The sequence below is a fragment of the Lepidochelys kempii genome, chromosome 1 (assembly GCF_965140285.1).
Source record: "Lepidochelys kempii isolate rLepKem1 chromosome 1, rLepKem1.hap1, whole genome shotgun sequence".
NCBI classification, from domain to species: domain Eukaryota; kingdom Metazoa; phylum Chordata; order Testudines; family Cheloniidae; genus Lepidochelys; species Lepidochelys kempii.
Window position 1 is genome coordinate 245,612,184 of NC_136380.1, and position 16,475 is coordinate 245,628,658.

At 42.1% G+C, this 16,475-nt stretch overlaps 1 protein-coding gene across 2 annotated transcripts in view; it reads left to right on the forward strand.

Moving 5' to 3' along the window:
- FGD4 (FYVE, RhoGEF and PH domain containing 4) overlaps positions 1–16,475 on the forward strand; it is a 187,222-nt gene that overhangs the window by 54,381 nt on the left and 116,366 nt on the right. The window contains exon 1 of one of the 2 annotated variants that reach the window (XM_073321787.2): positions 8,580–8,720. The exons of the other annotated variant lie outside the window; for it this stretch is intronic. Within the exon in view, the coding sequence (XP_073177888.1) occupies positions 8,702–8,720 (19 nt within the window). The 5' untranslated portion in view covers positions 8,580–8,701. Of the gene's footprint in view, positions 1–8,579; positions 8,721–16,475 lie in introns of those variants that run through there. 2 annotated transcript variants of the gene reach the window in all.

Consider the following 16,475-nt stretch of genomic DNA (forward strand, 5'->3'; position numbering starts at 1 on the left):
TTTGTAGTTGGTATTTTTTTATGTAGAGTACAAAAAACTTAGCAGTAAATATAGTGGTGAGGAAATCGGAGACCTTTTAGTTTGGAATAGATTTTTAATATTTATTCTCCACATGCGGCTTTCTTCAAATGAAAAAGTAAGATGCAGTTGTAAACCATGAAATCTGTAAAAAGCTGCCAAAAAGGAGAGGGAAAAGTAATGTTTGTCCTACAAAATTATGAGTCAGAGTCATGAGTGTATGTAGCTGTGAGCATGGCAACAACAGGGCCAGCTGTTCCAGGACTTGCTGTAATGGAAAAAACAGGTGACCAAATGGCAGAATTATAATTTCTCTTGCATTGTCCATCCGTACTACTCCTCAAGGGACAGGATCAGAGTCTAGGCCTGGCTCTACACCCATTGCCATAGTAAGGATTTTTTAGAAGGATCAGCCTTCTAGCTAGCAAGCTTTCAAAATTTTTTTAAACTAAGAAGTACAAGTGCTTCAGTTTTTCTGAGCCATCTGTGGTACACTTGTTCTATTAGGGTACCTACACCACTGCTAGAATGCCACCAGGGCATGACTGTACGTGGTTGGTAATACAATGGAAGGGGCTTTCTTTAAAACCAAAGCAAGCTTCGTATAGTTAAGTTCTTGTCGTTGCTCCAGCTTCGACACATGGATTCCTCTTCTTGTTGCTTTGGTCCAGCTTTATCAAAGCTCCACTTTCTTTCTGAACACTTGCTGTTGCTTTTCTTCCTCTTCACTTGGCTTTCAAACTTCTAATTGCCCTGTTACAAAGTAGACAATGGGAGTTAAATTTCTGAGCCACTTCTGGTGGATTGGATACATTTATATTTGAAATCTTGTGTAATCCACTAATAATGTATTCTTACAAGTTCACATTTCTCTTGCCTATGATGGTTCAAGTTGGATGATGGGGCAATGGCATATAACTAAAATTATATAGAGAAAAATGCTGTTTCCTAAAATGCACTGAACTCTGGCTCTTAGCACGTACAGTGTAAGTAGCAGAAACAATTTGACTGTCTTTGGAGAAGAAGCACTTCTACTGTGAAGATAAAAAAGGCAAATAGTACAGAAGTCAAACCTCAACATTTTACAGGATGTTTTGCAAAGTGGTTTAGAAGATAAACCTAAATGTATGGGGTTTTTTTCTTCCTTCAGGAGAAAAACTTGAGCATGAGAACCTCTGGCAATTCCCATTTTTTAATTTCCCTCAACCTTATGCCATAGACATTGGTAAATTCTGGCAAAATATGGCTGTTTAACATGGAGTTTTTAGTTTTATTAAATATTGCCTTTATTGAAGGGGGAGAAAAGGCAATTGTGTTCATCTCTAGATGTATTTTATCATATGTGGAGATCCTGGAAGATTTCCCCTCTTCTGCTCCCTTTCCCCTCACCACCAAAAAAAAAAAAAATCCAACCAACCCACCCACTTAATCGGTCACCTCTTCTAGCCAATGTGCATGAGAGGCTGCTGAAGGAGATAGCAAGGCATTCTGAGTTCTGGTGTCATTGTCCAGGTGATATGTAGCAGTGTTTCATTTCCATCAGATTGTGTTCATGTTGCCTGACCAAAGCTGGGGTGTCGATGAGAACAAATGAGTTGAAGTTTCCTCCAGAAAAGATTGAGATGATGTGGACTGGAGGAGAGATGCTGATTAAATAGCTGGGGTGGTTCCAGCTGCCATTATTGAGGAAGTTTCTTCACATTTCACACATTGGGGATGTTTTGAGATCCCTGACTGTTCCTGGAAACTCAAGTGGAATCAGTAGCCAGAAATTGTCTCACTATTTGCTCTCATGTGCAAATCAAGGCGGGGTCTTAGATTTATAAAGGCCTGAATAGCTTGGGACCTGGATACCTAAGAGGCCAGCTCTGTCCCCATGTTCCACTGTGGCAGCTGAGAGCAGTTTAGATGCTTCAACAAAACGATATAGATATAAATATCTGTGTGCTGGTGGTGTGGTGTTTGCAGTGTAGCGAAAGCCCGCTGGCCCTGGGCCAGCAAGGGAAGCAATTTTCAATCAGTCTGGTATTTAGGGTATGGTTCTGAGCCTGTCTCTTATCAGACTTTAATTGGAAGGGATGTGTGGGCTTTTTTAGGATGGTATTGATTTTGTTTTGAGCAGGCCTGTTACATTTTTCTTAATTATTAAGTCCTATAAAATTCAAAAGGAAATTGTTTATACACCATATTATTTGTATTGCAGTAGAACCTTGGAGTCCCACTCATGAACCAGAGCCCCATTTTGCAAGGTACCCATCAGTTTATATTGGGTATATTTTATATAATGAGTACTCTCTAGAATATGTTCTGGAGAAATACTGGCAAATGGAAACTCTCTTAGAATGGGTTTCAGAATAATAGCCATATTAGTCTGTATTCGCAAAAAGAAAAGGAGTACTTGTGGCACCTTAGACTCAAATTGGTTAGTCTCTAAGGTGCCACAAGTACTCCTTTTCTCTTAGGATGAATTCTAACACATGTGAGTTGAGTTCCCCTGCCCTCTACTGGATGGCTTATTGTTTTATAGATTTCTATTCTGGTTCACCTGTTGGACCAAACTCATTTGTTAAACTTATTTTGTTGGCACTCCATCAGTCAGGTGCTTTAAATGCTAAAATGCGATCCATTATTTAGTCTTGTCTTTCAATGCTAGAGATCTAGGTACACTGTTGTAGTAGTGTTCATATCCACTTACATGTAAGGCTAAGATCTCAATGCTTGACCTATGTATTGGACCTATAATGCTATGTAAATAATTGCATTTAAAAGTACAACTTATGTAAATGTTGAATAACCTAAACCAAAAGACACTGTCCTCATCCACAATATGTATTTTGATCTCTGCTACGTTTGAGGTTAATTTTTTGCTTGTGTTGATGAACATTTTGCATGATGGTGGAGGTCCCTGTTGGTGTCATGAAAAACACGGTGTTAAATTCAGCCTGGAAAATGGAGGCCAGAACATTCAAACTTGGGTGCCTTAACTTACCCAGCTACATGCATCTTACATTTTAAAGATGCTGAACCCCCTCTGTAGGGCTGTGGTGGGGACATAACATTCATGTGGGGGGCTGAGGGGCAGTTTAGTGGCTGTATTGAATCATGTGTGACTGAGGTGTTTTTTTAAACAGATGGAGGGATGACATGGTAAAAAAGTAACCAAAATCTTATACAGTTGGATAATGGAAGTGACACAATAACGGGGAAGGGACAGGAGGAAATTTGAAAGTGGGAAGGGAGTACACTCCAGATAATTAACACTGAACACTGCATAAAATATAGGAGAGAGAAGCAGAATATAGTTGCTCCATCTCTCTCTAACTGGTCCCTGGTGTGCAGTCAAGGTATGATCATAAGAATCAGATGAAAATAAAGAGGAAATTAAGTTGACCTGGAAGGACAGCAGAAAGTGCTCTTGAACAGGTACTGCACAGCAGCCCATTTAAACCACAGGTGTTGTAGCTGGCAAGTTTTTGAACTCCCAACATATGCTGGCTCAGTGCCTCATTTACAGAACTGGGACAAAGGACAAGACTGTGGTAGCCAGCTTTAATATGAGGCTAAGGTTGTTTAGTCATCAAATCATCACTCTGACAATCTAACTGAAATGAAGCTTCACTGAGAATCTTCAAGTATCAAAACTTGAAATACTTCTGCAGTGGGTAAGCCAACCCTTTCAGTCCCCATCCCCGCTGTAAACCAGTTTTGGTTTTGTGTTTTTTTAAGATAAAGTGAAAAGGACTTTTTCCAATAGATTAAGCAGTCCATGTAAAAGGAGATTCCAGATGCAAGAACTTCTTTAACAGAGAAGTGGAAAACACATCTGGGTGAAATAAAAGAAATTATTTCATGCTTACAAATAAAAAGTAGCAATGAAACCAAATGAAAAGAGGACTCTTCAAAAGTAAGTTGAAGGGGAGTTGGAAGACGACTTAAGAGCTGTGGGAATGTATAACTGACATAAGAATGGACGTATCACCACAGAGAACCTGAAATACGAAAAGAGACATTTCTGGTAATCCATGTGAAACCCTTACCAAGGACTTGCTTGTCTATATAAATGTTAAAGCTACCACGGCAGACTCATGCGTAGAAAAACTGGCTTGATCAAAGTCAATTGTGGACTGGTGGAAGAGATGGTCTTTGGTTAAGTTACTGGACTGGGAACCTGGGGTCAATTAATGGCTCTGTTTCAGGATTCTGTGTGACTTCAGGCAAGTTATTTAATCTCTGCCTCAGTCTTCTCATCTTTAAAATAGAGACAATATTTCTTTTATCTCTTTTGCTTACTTAGATTGTAAGATTTTTAGGACAAGGGACTGCTAGTATATAAGTGTACAGCACTTAGTACAAGTAGGCCCCCATCTTGACTAGGGCCTACAGTTGCTACTGCAATAAACAGCCTCATTGAAGAACAGATCTAAAATTTAGATCTCAGATTCTGTTCTACCTAGGTTATATCATGTCAGTCATTGTAGTATATGAGCATCTTGAGACCCAATTAATGTAAATTGGTGCAATGAAAATGGATTAGGGAGGGAGCCAAAGATGGATATTGTCTAACAGTACAACCTTAGTTATTTGAATGTCATGAGTGACATAAAATAAGCTTGAATATAAAGTGTACTATCTGTATAGGAGATGTTGAAGCATTACTTTGTTTCAGATAACTGTGGTATAGCACTGATATTGGTCTGTATGCATTCAGATGGAATCACTCCTCCCTGTTCTTGATGTGAGCAATAACTCTAGCAATGACAGTGATTAAACCAAATTTAACTCAAAGTGTAACAAGTGTATTTTTAGTGATGTTTTATTATTTATTGTGCCAGACACACTATTGCTCCTTTCAGAACGTAAAATTACCAGGGTGGGATGAAGAATTTACTGTCCATGCCTTAAGAAGCAAAGGGAAGTTTTATAGAACTAAAATGTTATTTAAAAAAGGCATTATGTATACTGTTTCCTTAAATATGTGGCATGAAGCCTACAAGAAAGGGGCTGAAGGAGTGTTCTGGATCAAGATTTTCATCAGGGATGACAGAAAGTAGTTTAGTTTTGGGGAATAATAGTGTTTTGCTTATTCTGACGAATTCCTTGTGTTAGAAGTGACTCATTCTTTTATTCTTTACTATTGTCACATGAGATGCCAGCTAGTAGGAGTTGCAGAAAAAAACAGGAATGCTAATAAATGTCATGTGATAAGCATTCTGTGCAAGCAGATTTCTTGGTGAAGGCACAGAGAAAAATAATTAGATTGTGAATCCATCGTTGACTGACTGGGTTCTTTAGATATAGTACATATTCTTTTTTTGGCATGATCTGTACAAAGGGTAACGTGGTCCAGCTATGATTTCAGGGACAACTCTTGTTGATCATGGAATGAGTTCTTGGATTTCAGGAAACCCTCCTGTTTCATAGACCAGTAAACCAACAGGAATCTGCTTAGCTGAGAGAATATGGGAATGCTGTCTTGGTTCCTGGTACTTCCTGCTTCCATCCTTTGAAATGGAGGTAACTGTTGGGCATCACCAGATGGAACCACTGCAAATGGCCTTCCTAGTTCTGATTTATCTGAATATATAAGCAGTAAGTTCTTGGAGAACTGCTTATCAGCTAGTTTGCAGTTCTTAGAGACACAGGGTTTCATAAAATCTGTTCACTGCTTTCATCTCTTGGTCTGTCTCAGTATTGCCAACCCAACAAAATAATGTCCGGTCCTAAAAATATAATCTTGAAATTGTTTAAAAATCAACCCCTCAGACAGAGACAAACACCTACAAGATCTCTATCAAGCGTTCTTACAACTACAATACCCACCTGCTGAAGTGAAGAAACAGATTGACAGAGCCAGAAGAGTACCCAGAAATTACCTACTACAGGACAGGCCCAACAAAGAAAATAACAGAACGCCACTAGCCATCACCTTCAGCCCCCAACTAAAACCTCTCCAATGCATCATCAAGGATCTACAACCTATCCTGAAGGATGACCCATCACGCTCACAGATCTTGGGAGACAGGCCAGTCCTTGCATACAGACAGCCCCCCAACCTGAAGCAAATACTCACCAGCAACCACACACCACACAACAGAACCACTAACCCAGGAACCTATCCTTGCAACAAAGCCCGTTGCCAACTGTGTCCACATATCTATTCCGGGGACACCAGCATAGGGCCTAATCACATCAGCCACGCTATCAGAGGCTCATTCACCTGCATATGTACCAATGTGATATATGCCATCATGTGCCAGCAATGCCCCTCTACCATGTACATTGGCCAAACTGGACAGTCTCTACGTAAAAGAATAAATGGACACAAATCAGACGTCAAGAATTATAACATTCAAAAACCAGGCAGAGAACACTTCAGTCTCTCTGGTCACTAGACTACAGACCTAAAAGTGGCAATTCTTCAACCAAAAAAGCTTGAAAAACAGACTCCAACAAGAGACTGCTGAATTGGAATTAATTTGCAAACTGGTTACAATTTAGGCTTGAATAAAGACTGGGAGTGGATGGGTCATTACACAAAGCAAAACTATTTCCCCGTGTTTATTTCTCCGCCCCTTCCCCCCCCCCGCCCCGCTGTTCCTCACAGACGTTCTTGTCAACTGCTGGAAATGGCCCACCTTGATTATCACTACAAAAGGTTCCTCCCCCTGCTCTCCTGCTGGTAATAGCTCACCTTACCTGATCACTCTTGTTACAGTCTGTATGGTAACACCCATTGTTTCATGTTCTCTGTGTATATTAAAATCTCCCCACTGTATTTTCCACTGAATGTATCCGATGAAGTGAGCTGTAGTTCACGAAAGCTTATGCTCAAATAAATTTGTTAGTCTCTAAGGTGCCACAAGTCCTCCTTTTTCTTTTTGCCTATACAGACTAACACAGCTGCTACTCTGAAACCTGTCATTAAAACATATTGTGGCTCTGTTTTTATTTACTTTTTTGATTTCTGAGGTTTTAGCGGGGTCATGTTCTCAAGTTTTTCTCCACAACTGAAAAAAATGCATTTTAAAAGCAAGCTGAAATTTTCACATAATCACATAGCTCCTGGTATATTATGATCAGTGAAATTGGAATCAGAGGGCCAGTGTTCCCTGGAATGACTGTTAATGATGGGATAACAGTGGAATAGATAATGCAGGGAATTAGACAGGAAGCAACTCGGACACGTGGACAGAATAGACCCCGGGGGGCTAATAATATTTCACTTGTTCAACTTTAAGCTCCATTCAGCTTCATACTTTGTGAATGAAAAACCAGGAACTGAGGCTTTGAGAAGAATGGCAAACATTGTGAGAGCTGGCACCATTCTGTCTGTTCAAGTTCCTTACCTATGGCTGTTGCCTGTGTAGGTTCTACTCATGAAAGCAAATGTTAGAGTGCCAATGTTTCACAGTGGGGCTTCAAGGAAAGAGCAGGACTGTGTCTGACAGAAGTAGTATATTACACTGAGTGTTCACTACAGTATGTTAGGTACAATATACACCTTGCACATGTGGAAATCTGTTGAAATGGACGTCCCTTTCCTTATGTAGCATGCCTGAACAAATTCTATAAATATATTTTTACAGACGTTCTATAGAGAGGATAGTCTTTTAGAACAATTTCTTTAGAAACCTATTGGTTTCATCTCCACATAATTCTATAGGATTGTTCTATAAGGGTTGGCAACTTGGGTGTGTTGGAAGCCTGTGACCTTGAGGGAATGTTAAGTTGAAAGCATGGCTTGCTGTAGGAACATTTTAGGCCAGCAGATCATTGAATCTTCTGAAAACAACGTTGTAATAACACTACAGCTTTAGTAGAATACTTGGCATTCAAAAGAGGAAAAGAATTGGGAGGTCACATCAGTGACCGATTGTTTGTGTTAGCTTTTTGCAGGAATGAAATACATAATAGAGGATTCAAATACTACTGATTTTAGTACAAATTACATAAAAATAAGACACAAGAATGAAACAGTTGAAAATATAGGGCTGTCCTATTTACTGGTCGCAGCTAGTTGCTGAAGGGTAATTTGGCTTGTGTAGACACTGCACCTATTTCTTGGATATAAATTCAATATTTAAAATGTGAGCCTGGAAATGGAAGTAACAAGAGAATAAGCTAATACCCTAACTCAAGTCATCCAAAGAGCCCTAATTGCTTTATAAACTGAAATACCACTTCTTCTGTATTTTGTAGTCATTTTTCACAAGCAACACTGCATACCAGGCTTTTAAGAAAGGGCAGTATAATCTGTATAGCTGTAATTGGACAGAACTTTAAGTCAAACAGAACGTAGTTACCAAGATAAATTTGCCCAGGATGCTGAGTTGAACTTTGTATGAGATCTTCTGTGATGTCTAATAGACAGCTCTTAAGTTGTTGGGTTTTTTTTACAAATCCTTAAAGTATAATTGTTTTTTAATTATAATTCTGCTCCAGTTCCCACTCCCTGGATGCTCTTACTGTGTTTTGAAATTTGTAGTATTGCGTATTTCCTGAGTCATATCAGTGTCAGTAATGGTTATGAAATTCAGAACTTCCTTTTTTTAAATGCGTCGTTTGTAACTCTTTCTGTTGCCAGTTTATTAGCTAAATCCAAAATGTGTAGACTCATTAACAGGTAAATATTTGCGATTAAGGAGAAGTCCAGTTCACATCGCTGGTTGGTTGTAGTTTTTTGATGAAAGGCATGGGAGGCTGTAAGTACACTATTTTTAATCAATGCATCTTAAGTATAGTATAGTTCCTTTGTTATATTTAGCTAGCTAAATTTATAGCCTGTATCGCCATAGTATCTGAGCATCCGCCAAGAATTTGAAACGAGAAATGTTTCCTCCTTTCCAGCCTTTAGGAAGGCTTGATTAATTTATAGATCTGATTTGTGTGAGTGAGGGAAAGAATTAAAAAATAATTTGAGGGAAACGTAAGTCAAATATCTTCTGTATTTGTTGCTGGACGTGATAAGACCTATGTGGTCATTTTTTGCCTTTGGAGAAGTCCATTTCATATTCTAGGTCCCTCTCCTGTGAGACTTGTCTCCCATCCTCACATGTAGCTGTTGAGGAGGGAGAGTTCATCTCTCAGGTAGATAAAGCCGCTCCCCCCTCACTTGTTGAGGGCTTTGAACCTCAGGTCAGACACACTGAGTTGGATTCTGTGCTCACTGGAGAGTCAATGCAGTAAGCAGAAGGTTGGTGTGTTTTGCACTGTCTCTCTTCATAGCAATGGCAAAATGTTGTAAATATGCTTTGTGCTCGAGTCTTTTATATTAAACTGTTTTCTGCTACCAACATTTGAATGTTCTCTTTCTGCTTCTTCTGTTGCTGGTCGATCTCTGTGGATCACAGGATGGGAAATGGTGTTACCGCCTATATCTGTAGTTAAGGAATGGTTGTAGTGCCTCATTTAAGTCTTCTGTTGGCTTCCTTAACAGTGAAGCCTTGTCTGCACTTCAAAGCCTTGCCATCATAGCTATACTGGCAAACCCTCCTACTGCAGACACAGCTAATGCTGGCAAAAAAAATGCTTTTGCTAACATAGCTTATAACTGTTCCCCAAACAAAACAAGCTAGATCTGCACAAGCTCCTTTTATGCCAATATAATTACATTTTGCATTTGGGTTTTTGCTAGCATAGCTAAATTTAAAAATAAAAATAAAAATTCATATCCTTAATGGAATAGATAGGCTGGCAAAACTTTACATGTAGCCCTACCTGGTCTGAGAAAATGTGACATAGCAGGCTGTCTGGTGATGGTGGAACTTAAACTTACACTATAGTAATTTAAAGCATTTGACAACGTAGCAAATTATACAGCTGTATCCACATACAGATGGGTAAAAATACTTCGTTTTCCTTTGACTGGGATAGTGCTTCACTACTGAAGTCAAGAGACTATTGACAATGCTGAAAATGTCTTTCTGAAAAATTGTTTCTTACTAGCAAAAAAATTTCTTCAGTTTATAATGTACTTCATTTTGTTCTGTGCAGTCACTGGAAATGCAAGTAATGCTACTCTTTTTTATGGTTATTTTTTTTCATGCGACACCCCCCCCTCCCCCCCCAGCCCGCCCGGCCAGCCATACACATGAGAACTACTACAGGTTACTTAGTAGGTTAATGGACAAATTATGAAAAATGTAAATTCCCATTTGCCAATTCTGCAAATGCTACCATGCCAATATCTGATTCTTACATGTTTGATGGAAAGACAGGTATTGCAGACCCTCTGGTTCTCACACTATTGTTGCTGAAATACATATTCATAATATTGTAAAGCTCCATGTAAACAACACTTTTTTGATGTATTCAAATCAGCAGAGGGAAATGTTCTTTTAAACACAAAAGTAAATAGGGAGATTATTTTTAATGACCTTGTATCTTCGATGCTATAGTTTCCTAAAGCTATTTATAATATCATGGCAGCATCCAGAGGCCCCACTCAGGATCAAGACCCCATTGTCTAGGCATAACACCTAGCACACAGACAGGTGCTACTAAAATGTCTTTTTGCAATCCGAGAGCTGTGTGTTCTTCCTTTTTCTATAGGGAGATTGCACAGGGGAATATGGAGCCACAGTAGTAACTAAAACTTTGAAATGAGGAAAAATGCTTTGATTGCCTTTCTAGTAACACACACTCTCTCTGTTACCACTTAGAGTGCACGAACAGTACTATACATGGGCTCTCTGAAAGCGAACACTGTGGTGCTGGCAGACCAGGTGCCAGCTTATGCCAGTGCTCCAGGCCTCAGTGAACACACTGACTAATGCATAGCTGGTCTGGCCAGTCTGGCTTATCTGTGGGTTAGTATAGTTTAAAATAGATATAAGAATGTGTTCAGTGTTTAGACTTTATGGAATTGCTTGTAGGATGCTGCATGTATTAATCCTACTTTTTATAATATCTGTATCCCATAGTATAAAGTCATATTCAGTGTTTGCATTGTCAACCTCTGCAATTATATAATTTACCAAACAGAAGAAGCATTAATTAAAGTGCTTGTCCAGCACACAAGATGACCCATTGAAGTCAAATGAGGCATTATGTAGCATCAAAGGAGAGGAAATCTTGTTGATTGTATTCCTCACTCCCTCCAGAAGGGGAGGCCTGGGGATGAACTCATCCCATCAGCTTGGATTCTGGAGTGAAGGAGATAAAAATCCCTGAAAAGGAGAAACTGAGTCTCTTTATGCTGTCTGGACTCTGAGGGGCAAAAATTTGTAAACATAAGTAACAGATCCCCATGCTGCATGTTATGGCTCAGCCCTAAAGGACGTATACAGCTGCTTATTATAGAAGCTTATGTTAGCTTTTTTAAATCTATGACTGTAACTCATTGGTGTATGTATGTATGTTTCCTGTTTTAACCTTGTAAACCTCTAATTTCTTTTGTTAGTTAATAAATCTTTAGTTTATTACAGGATTGACTACAGGCATGGTCATTCGTTTGAGATCTGAGTACACTTGACCTGAAAGAAGTGACTGGTGTTTTGGGACTGGTTGTAACCTGAATATTATTGTGATTTTTGGGGTGAAGTGACCATCCATCACAGAGTCCAGCCTGCCTGGGTGGCAAGATAAACTGGAATGCCCAAGGGGACTGTCTGTGACTCCATGGTACGACTGTTGGAGAGCTTTAGGAGTTAACACTTGTTACTGGTTTGGTGAAATCTTTTTATAGAACATACAACTAGTTTGGTGTCTCTTCCCTGCTTTTTGACAGTTTGCCCTGAGGTTGGCACTCATGGTTGTGAGCCACTCCAGACAGCATGACAAACACAAGCTGTGAAAATTGACACACATACATGTACGTGGAATTTTGAGCATTCATTCATTGGCACAGCTTCTGCTGCTATTAGCAAAACTTAAGATGTTGCTGTTCTTTTCCCCTTTGCGCCCCCCCCCCCCCCTTCTCTTGCTCACTTGGCATTAGAGTTGACAGCTGTGGTCACAGATAAGGAACACTCTGCAGTTGCATGATTAAATATCAGGACCTGGTTTCCTGGATAATAGTACTACTAACTAAGCTAGCACCCTCTGAAGGAGCTTCAGGCTAGAGAGTAGCAAGATGGCTTGCAAAATAGTCATGTGCCAATTTGTCAGAAAATTGCTGTGCAAGACCTTCATACCCTGCAGCAGCGCGAAAAGACTTTGTTAGATGTTCATGCACAAAGGCAGTTTTAAGGCCTAGCAACTGGTGGCAAAGAATTGCCAGTAGTACTTTCTGCATCGCTTTCCTCCTATGGCAGCTGGAATTTAGGCTATTGTATGACAGTCTCTCAGGTTTAATGAACAAAGATTTCATGAATATAAACACATACAACCAGCACTGGAAATACTTATGAATAATTTTGTTTTTATGTGGTAACTATATTGGTGTTTTCCACATAAGATTCACCATTCTGTTGTAATTAAATTTTTATTTTGGGATGTACGTTAGTACAGTGGTTTTCAAACTTTTTTATGGGGACCCAGTTGAAGAAAATAATTGATGCCTGTGACTCAATGGACCTGGGAATGAGGGGTTTGCGGTATGGGAGGGGCTCAGAGCTAGGGCAGAGGGTTGGGGTGAGGGCTGCAGGGTGGGGCCAGGAATGAGGACTCAGGGAGGGGGAGGGGGCTCCGGGCTGGGGCAGGGGGTTGGGGTGCAGAAGGGGGTCAGGGCTCTGGGGTGGGGCTGGGGGATGAGGGGTTTGGGGTGCAGAAAGGGGTTTCAGGTTCGGGGGCGGGGTTCAGAGCTGGGGCAGAGGATTGGGGCACAGGGTTCGGGGTGTGGACTTACCTCCGGTGGCTCCTGGTCAGGCTTCCCACCTGTCCTGGCACCGTGGATTGTGTTGCTCCCTTGCAGTGGCCAGCAGCAGGTCTGGATCCTAGGTGGAGGCGCCTAAGTACCTCCCTCCCCCCCAGTTCCCATTGGCCGGTTCCTAGCCAGTGGGAGTGTGGAGCCAGTGTTCAGGGTGGAGGCAGCTCACGGAGCCCTGTGGCCCCCCTGCCTAGAAGCCAGACCCACTGCTGGCCACTTCCAGAGCACAGCACAGTGTCGGAGTAGGTAGGCAATAGCCTGCCTTAGCTGGGCAGCACTGCCAACAGGACTTTTAATGTCCTGGTTGGCAGTGCTGAGCAGAGCAACGCAGTGCCTGACATGCCATAACCCAGTACTGGGTTATGACCCGAACTTTGAAAAACGCTTCCTTAGAACATACACCTACACATTCCTTCTGATCTTCTTAAGGTGATGACTTCACAGTCTCTCTTCAGCAGGGTCACCAACTGGTAGATCACAATCGACTGGTTGATCCTAGAGCCTCTGACAGTCAATTGTGATCTCCGGCCACTAACAGTCCAGCGGCGAGCGGGGTTAAGGCAGGCTCCCTGGCCCCGTGCTACTCCTGGACCTGGAAGTGGCTGGCATGTCCCTGTGGTGGCGTGGCCCCAGGGGGCAGGGAGTCTCCCTGCACTGCTAGAGTCTGAAAGCACTGCCCCCGCAGCTCCCATTGGCCATGAATAGGGAATTGAGGCCAAAGGGAGCTGTTGGGGTGGTGCCTGCAGAGAGGAACAGTGCACGGAGCCACATGCCCCCATGCCCAAGGAGCCACAGGGACATGCCAGCCGCTTCTGGTAGCAGCGCAGGGCCGGGGTAGGCAGGAAGCCTGCCTTTAGCCCTGCTGACCAGGAGCCACCCAAGGTAAGCGCTGCCCAGTGGGAACCTGCACCCCCTCCTGCAGCCCTGTGCCAGTCCTGAACCTGCACCCCTTCCTGCATCCCAACGCTCTGCCCCAGCCTGGAGCCCCCTCCGGCACCCAAACTCCCTCCCACAGCTTGGACCTCTCACCCCCTCCTGCACCCCACTCCCACACTCGAACCCCTACCCCAGCTCGGTGAAAGTGAGTGAGGATGGGGGAGAGTGAGTGACGGATGGAGTGAGCAGGGTGGGGCCTCAGGAAAGGGGCGGGGTAGATCCTGGGTTGCACTTAAATTCAGATAGTTACCTTGTATGTAAAAAGGTTAGAGACCACAGCTCTACAGCATGGCATAAAAGTGTGTGTGTGTGACTTGAACTCCTTAGAGCCAGAGAGAATGGCAGCCCCACAGTTCTCATCCACACTTTTCACTCTCCTCAGCAAAATACTCCAAAAATCCTCAAGGACAGCAGCAATTCCTGTGCATTAATCAGCTGTTACCAAGATCCTCAACTTTCAGTCAGTTAGGGAATCTTTAGCCATTATTCGAGGTGGCACATGTACTGGAGTTGGAGTGGAAGGATGGTCTAGTGATTAGGGCACTAGGCTAAGCCTTGGGAGATCTGAGTGCAGTTACCTGCTCTGTCATAGTCTTCTGTGGGAACTTGGGCGAGTCACTTAGCCTCTTGGTGCCTCAGTTCCCTGTCTGTAAAATGGTGGTGATAGTACCCTACCTCACAGGGGTGTTGGGAGGATAAATACATTAAAGATTGAGGTGTTCAGATAATACAGACCTATATTAGTCTGCCGTATCTTCTTTTCCTTTGCTTTGCCCCTTTAGTTGGGATCAGTGATCCTTGTTCTTCATCTCCAAAGATTCCTGTTGAGTGAGTCTTCCAAGCTGACGCTGATCTTCTTTGTGTCCTCCTTCAGTGTCTCAAATCACCTTTTTCTGGGTCTTCCTTGTGGTCTTTTTCCTGGGACTACTAGATATTGTACTCTGACCAGCATATCCCAGCTCTCATCTCACATTACTCAGCCATCTCAGTCGATGTTCCCTCAGCTTTTCCGTGATGGGATCTGTGAGGGGTTTGGGCCCTTTGGGGTGTCACCTGATGTGCCTGAGTTTAACTGAGCCTCCCCCTTCCCACATCAGCCTCTTCTGCCAGCCTGGGTCCCCTTTACCTGACCTTGCTGGGTTAGGCTCACAAGCCTCTTCCAGATAAGCACATAGGCAGAGCCACACCTCACTGCAGACACAGACTGAGGTCAGCTCTGTGTGAGAGGTCTCCCCCAGCACTCACTTCCCACTCCCTTTAAGGGGTACAAACAAAAAGGTTTTATGAAATTTGCCCCCTCCCTCAACGTGGAGGGAAATATACACAACTTCTTGCCCCCCCCCCATTAGAAATTACATAAACTGGGTTCTATTATAAACAAGCAACAAGTTAATAACAAAAGGTGAGTTTTAAGTGAATATAAGAGAACAGACAGAACAAAGCAGATTATTGAGCAAATAAAACAAAGTGCGCAAGCTAAGCTCAATATACTAAAGAAACAGGTTACAAAATGTAATTTCTTACCCTAAATGTTACTTTTAGGCAGGTTGCAAAGTTTCTGTGGTTCAGAATTCCAGTTATCTTTCTTTTCAGATTGGACCCCCTGTCTCAGTCAGGACTCTTCCCCTTCCCCCCCCCCCTCCACTTTCCCTTCAGGTGGCTTTAGCAATCTTTCTTCTTGGGCAGACAAGCCATGGAGAGGAGGAGTCCACCCTTAAATAGGATTTTCATAAGATGGGAATCCTTTGTTTCCCACAGTCTCACAGTGTTTGAGTCAGTGGCAGTATGGAGTGTCCGCAGGAAGGCCAGACCTTTTCACAGTCCATTGTCCTAGCAGTGGGCGTCACCCAAAGTAGATAGTCAATATTCCTAATTTCAGACACAGAAATGATACAGGCATACAAATTGGATAATTACGTTCAGGAAATTATAATATTTCCAATGATATCTTATAAGACTCCTCTTGCCTAAAGTATATCTGTTGTCATATTCATATCATAAGCATATTTTCATAAAGAATATGGAGTGAAACGTCACAGGGGCTACTTGCATCACAGCTTGTACCATTTCATTGTCACCTATCAATTCTCCTCTTACCCAGTTCCACCTGAGTATTCTCATTTCAGCAGTGTGAGGTGGTGGTTTCTCTGTTCCTTGCTGGCCAGCATTCTAACCTGCATGTCGTGGCTTTGGAACGGGAATGGATAGGAATTTGCGGAGAGAATTGTCTGAGGTCTACACAGACATGAGGGAAAATATCAGGTCTAGTTTTGGGCTTCTGAAGCCCAATGTCACTTGTAAAGCATTTCAGCCATCAGTTAACATTGGGAGGCAGTGTGGCCTAATGAACAGGGTACTGCCTGGGTTTTAATCCCAGCTCTGCCACTGATTGACACTATGGGTAAGCCACTTAGCCTGCCTGTGCCTCTTTCTCCTCCTACCCTTTGTCTATTTCATCTATTTAGACTGTAATCTCTTTGGGGCAGGGATTCTTCTTACGTGTTTGTACAGTAGCTACAACAATGGGGCTCCAATCTCTCCAGTAGTCTCTAGGTGCTACCCTAAAACAAATTATTAGCGATAGTTTGGTTTATTTTAATTTATAACTATATAGTTTTTGTTCTTTTTTTTATATAAGCTTAGTTCTTTTTATATCAACTTGTATAGCTCAGCAGTGCAGTGAGAATGAAAGGAATTGAGGATCCAGGAATAA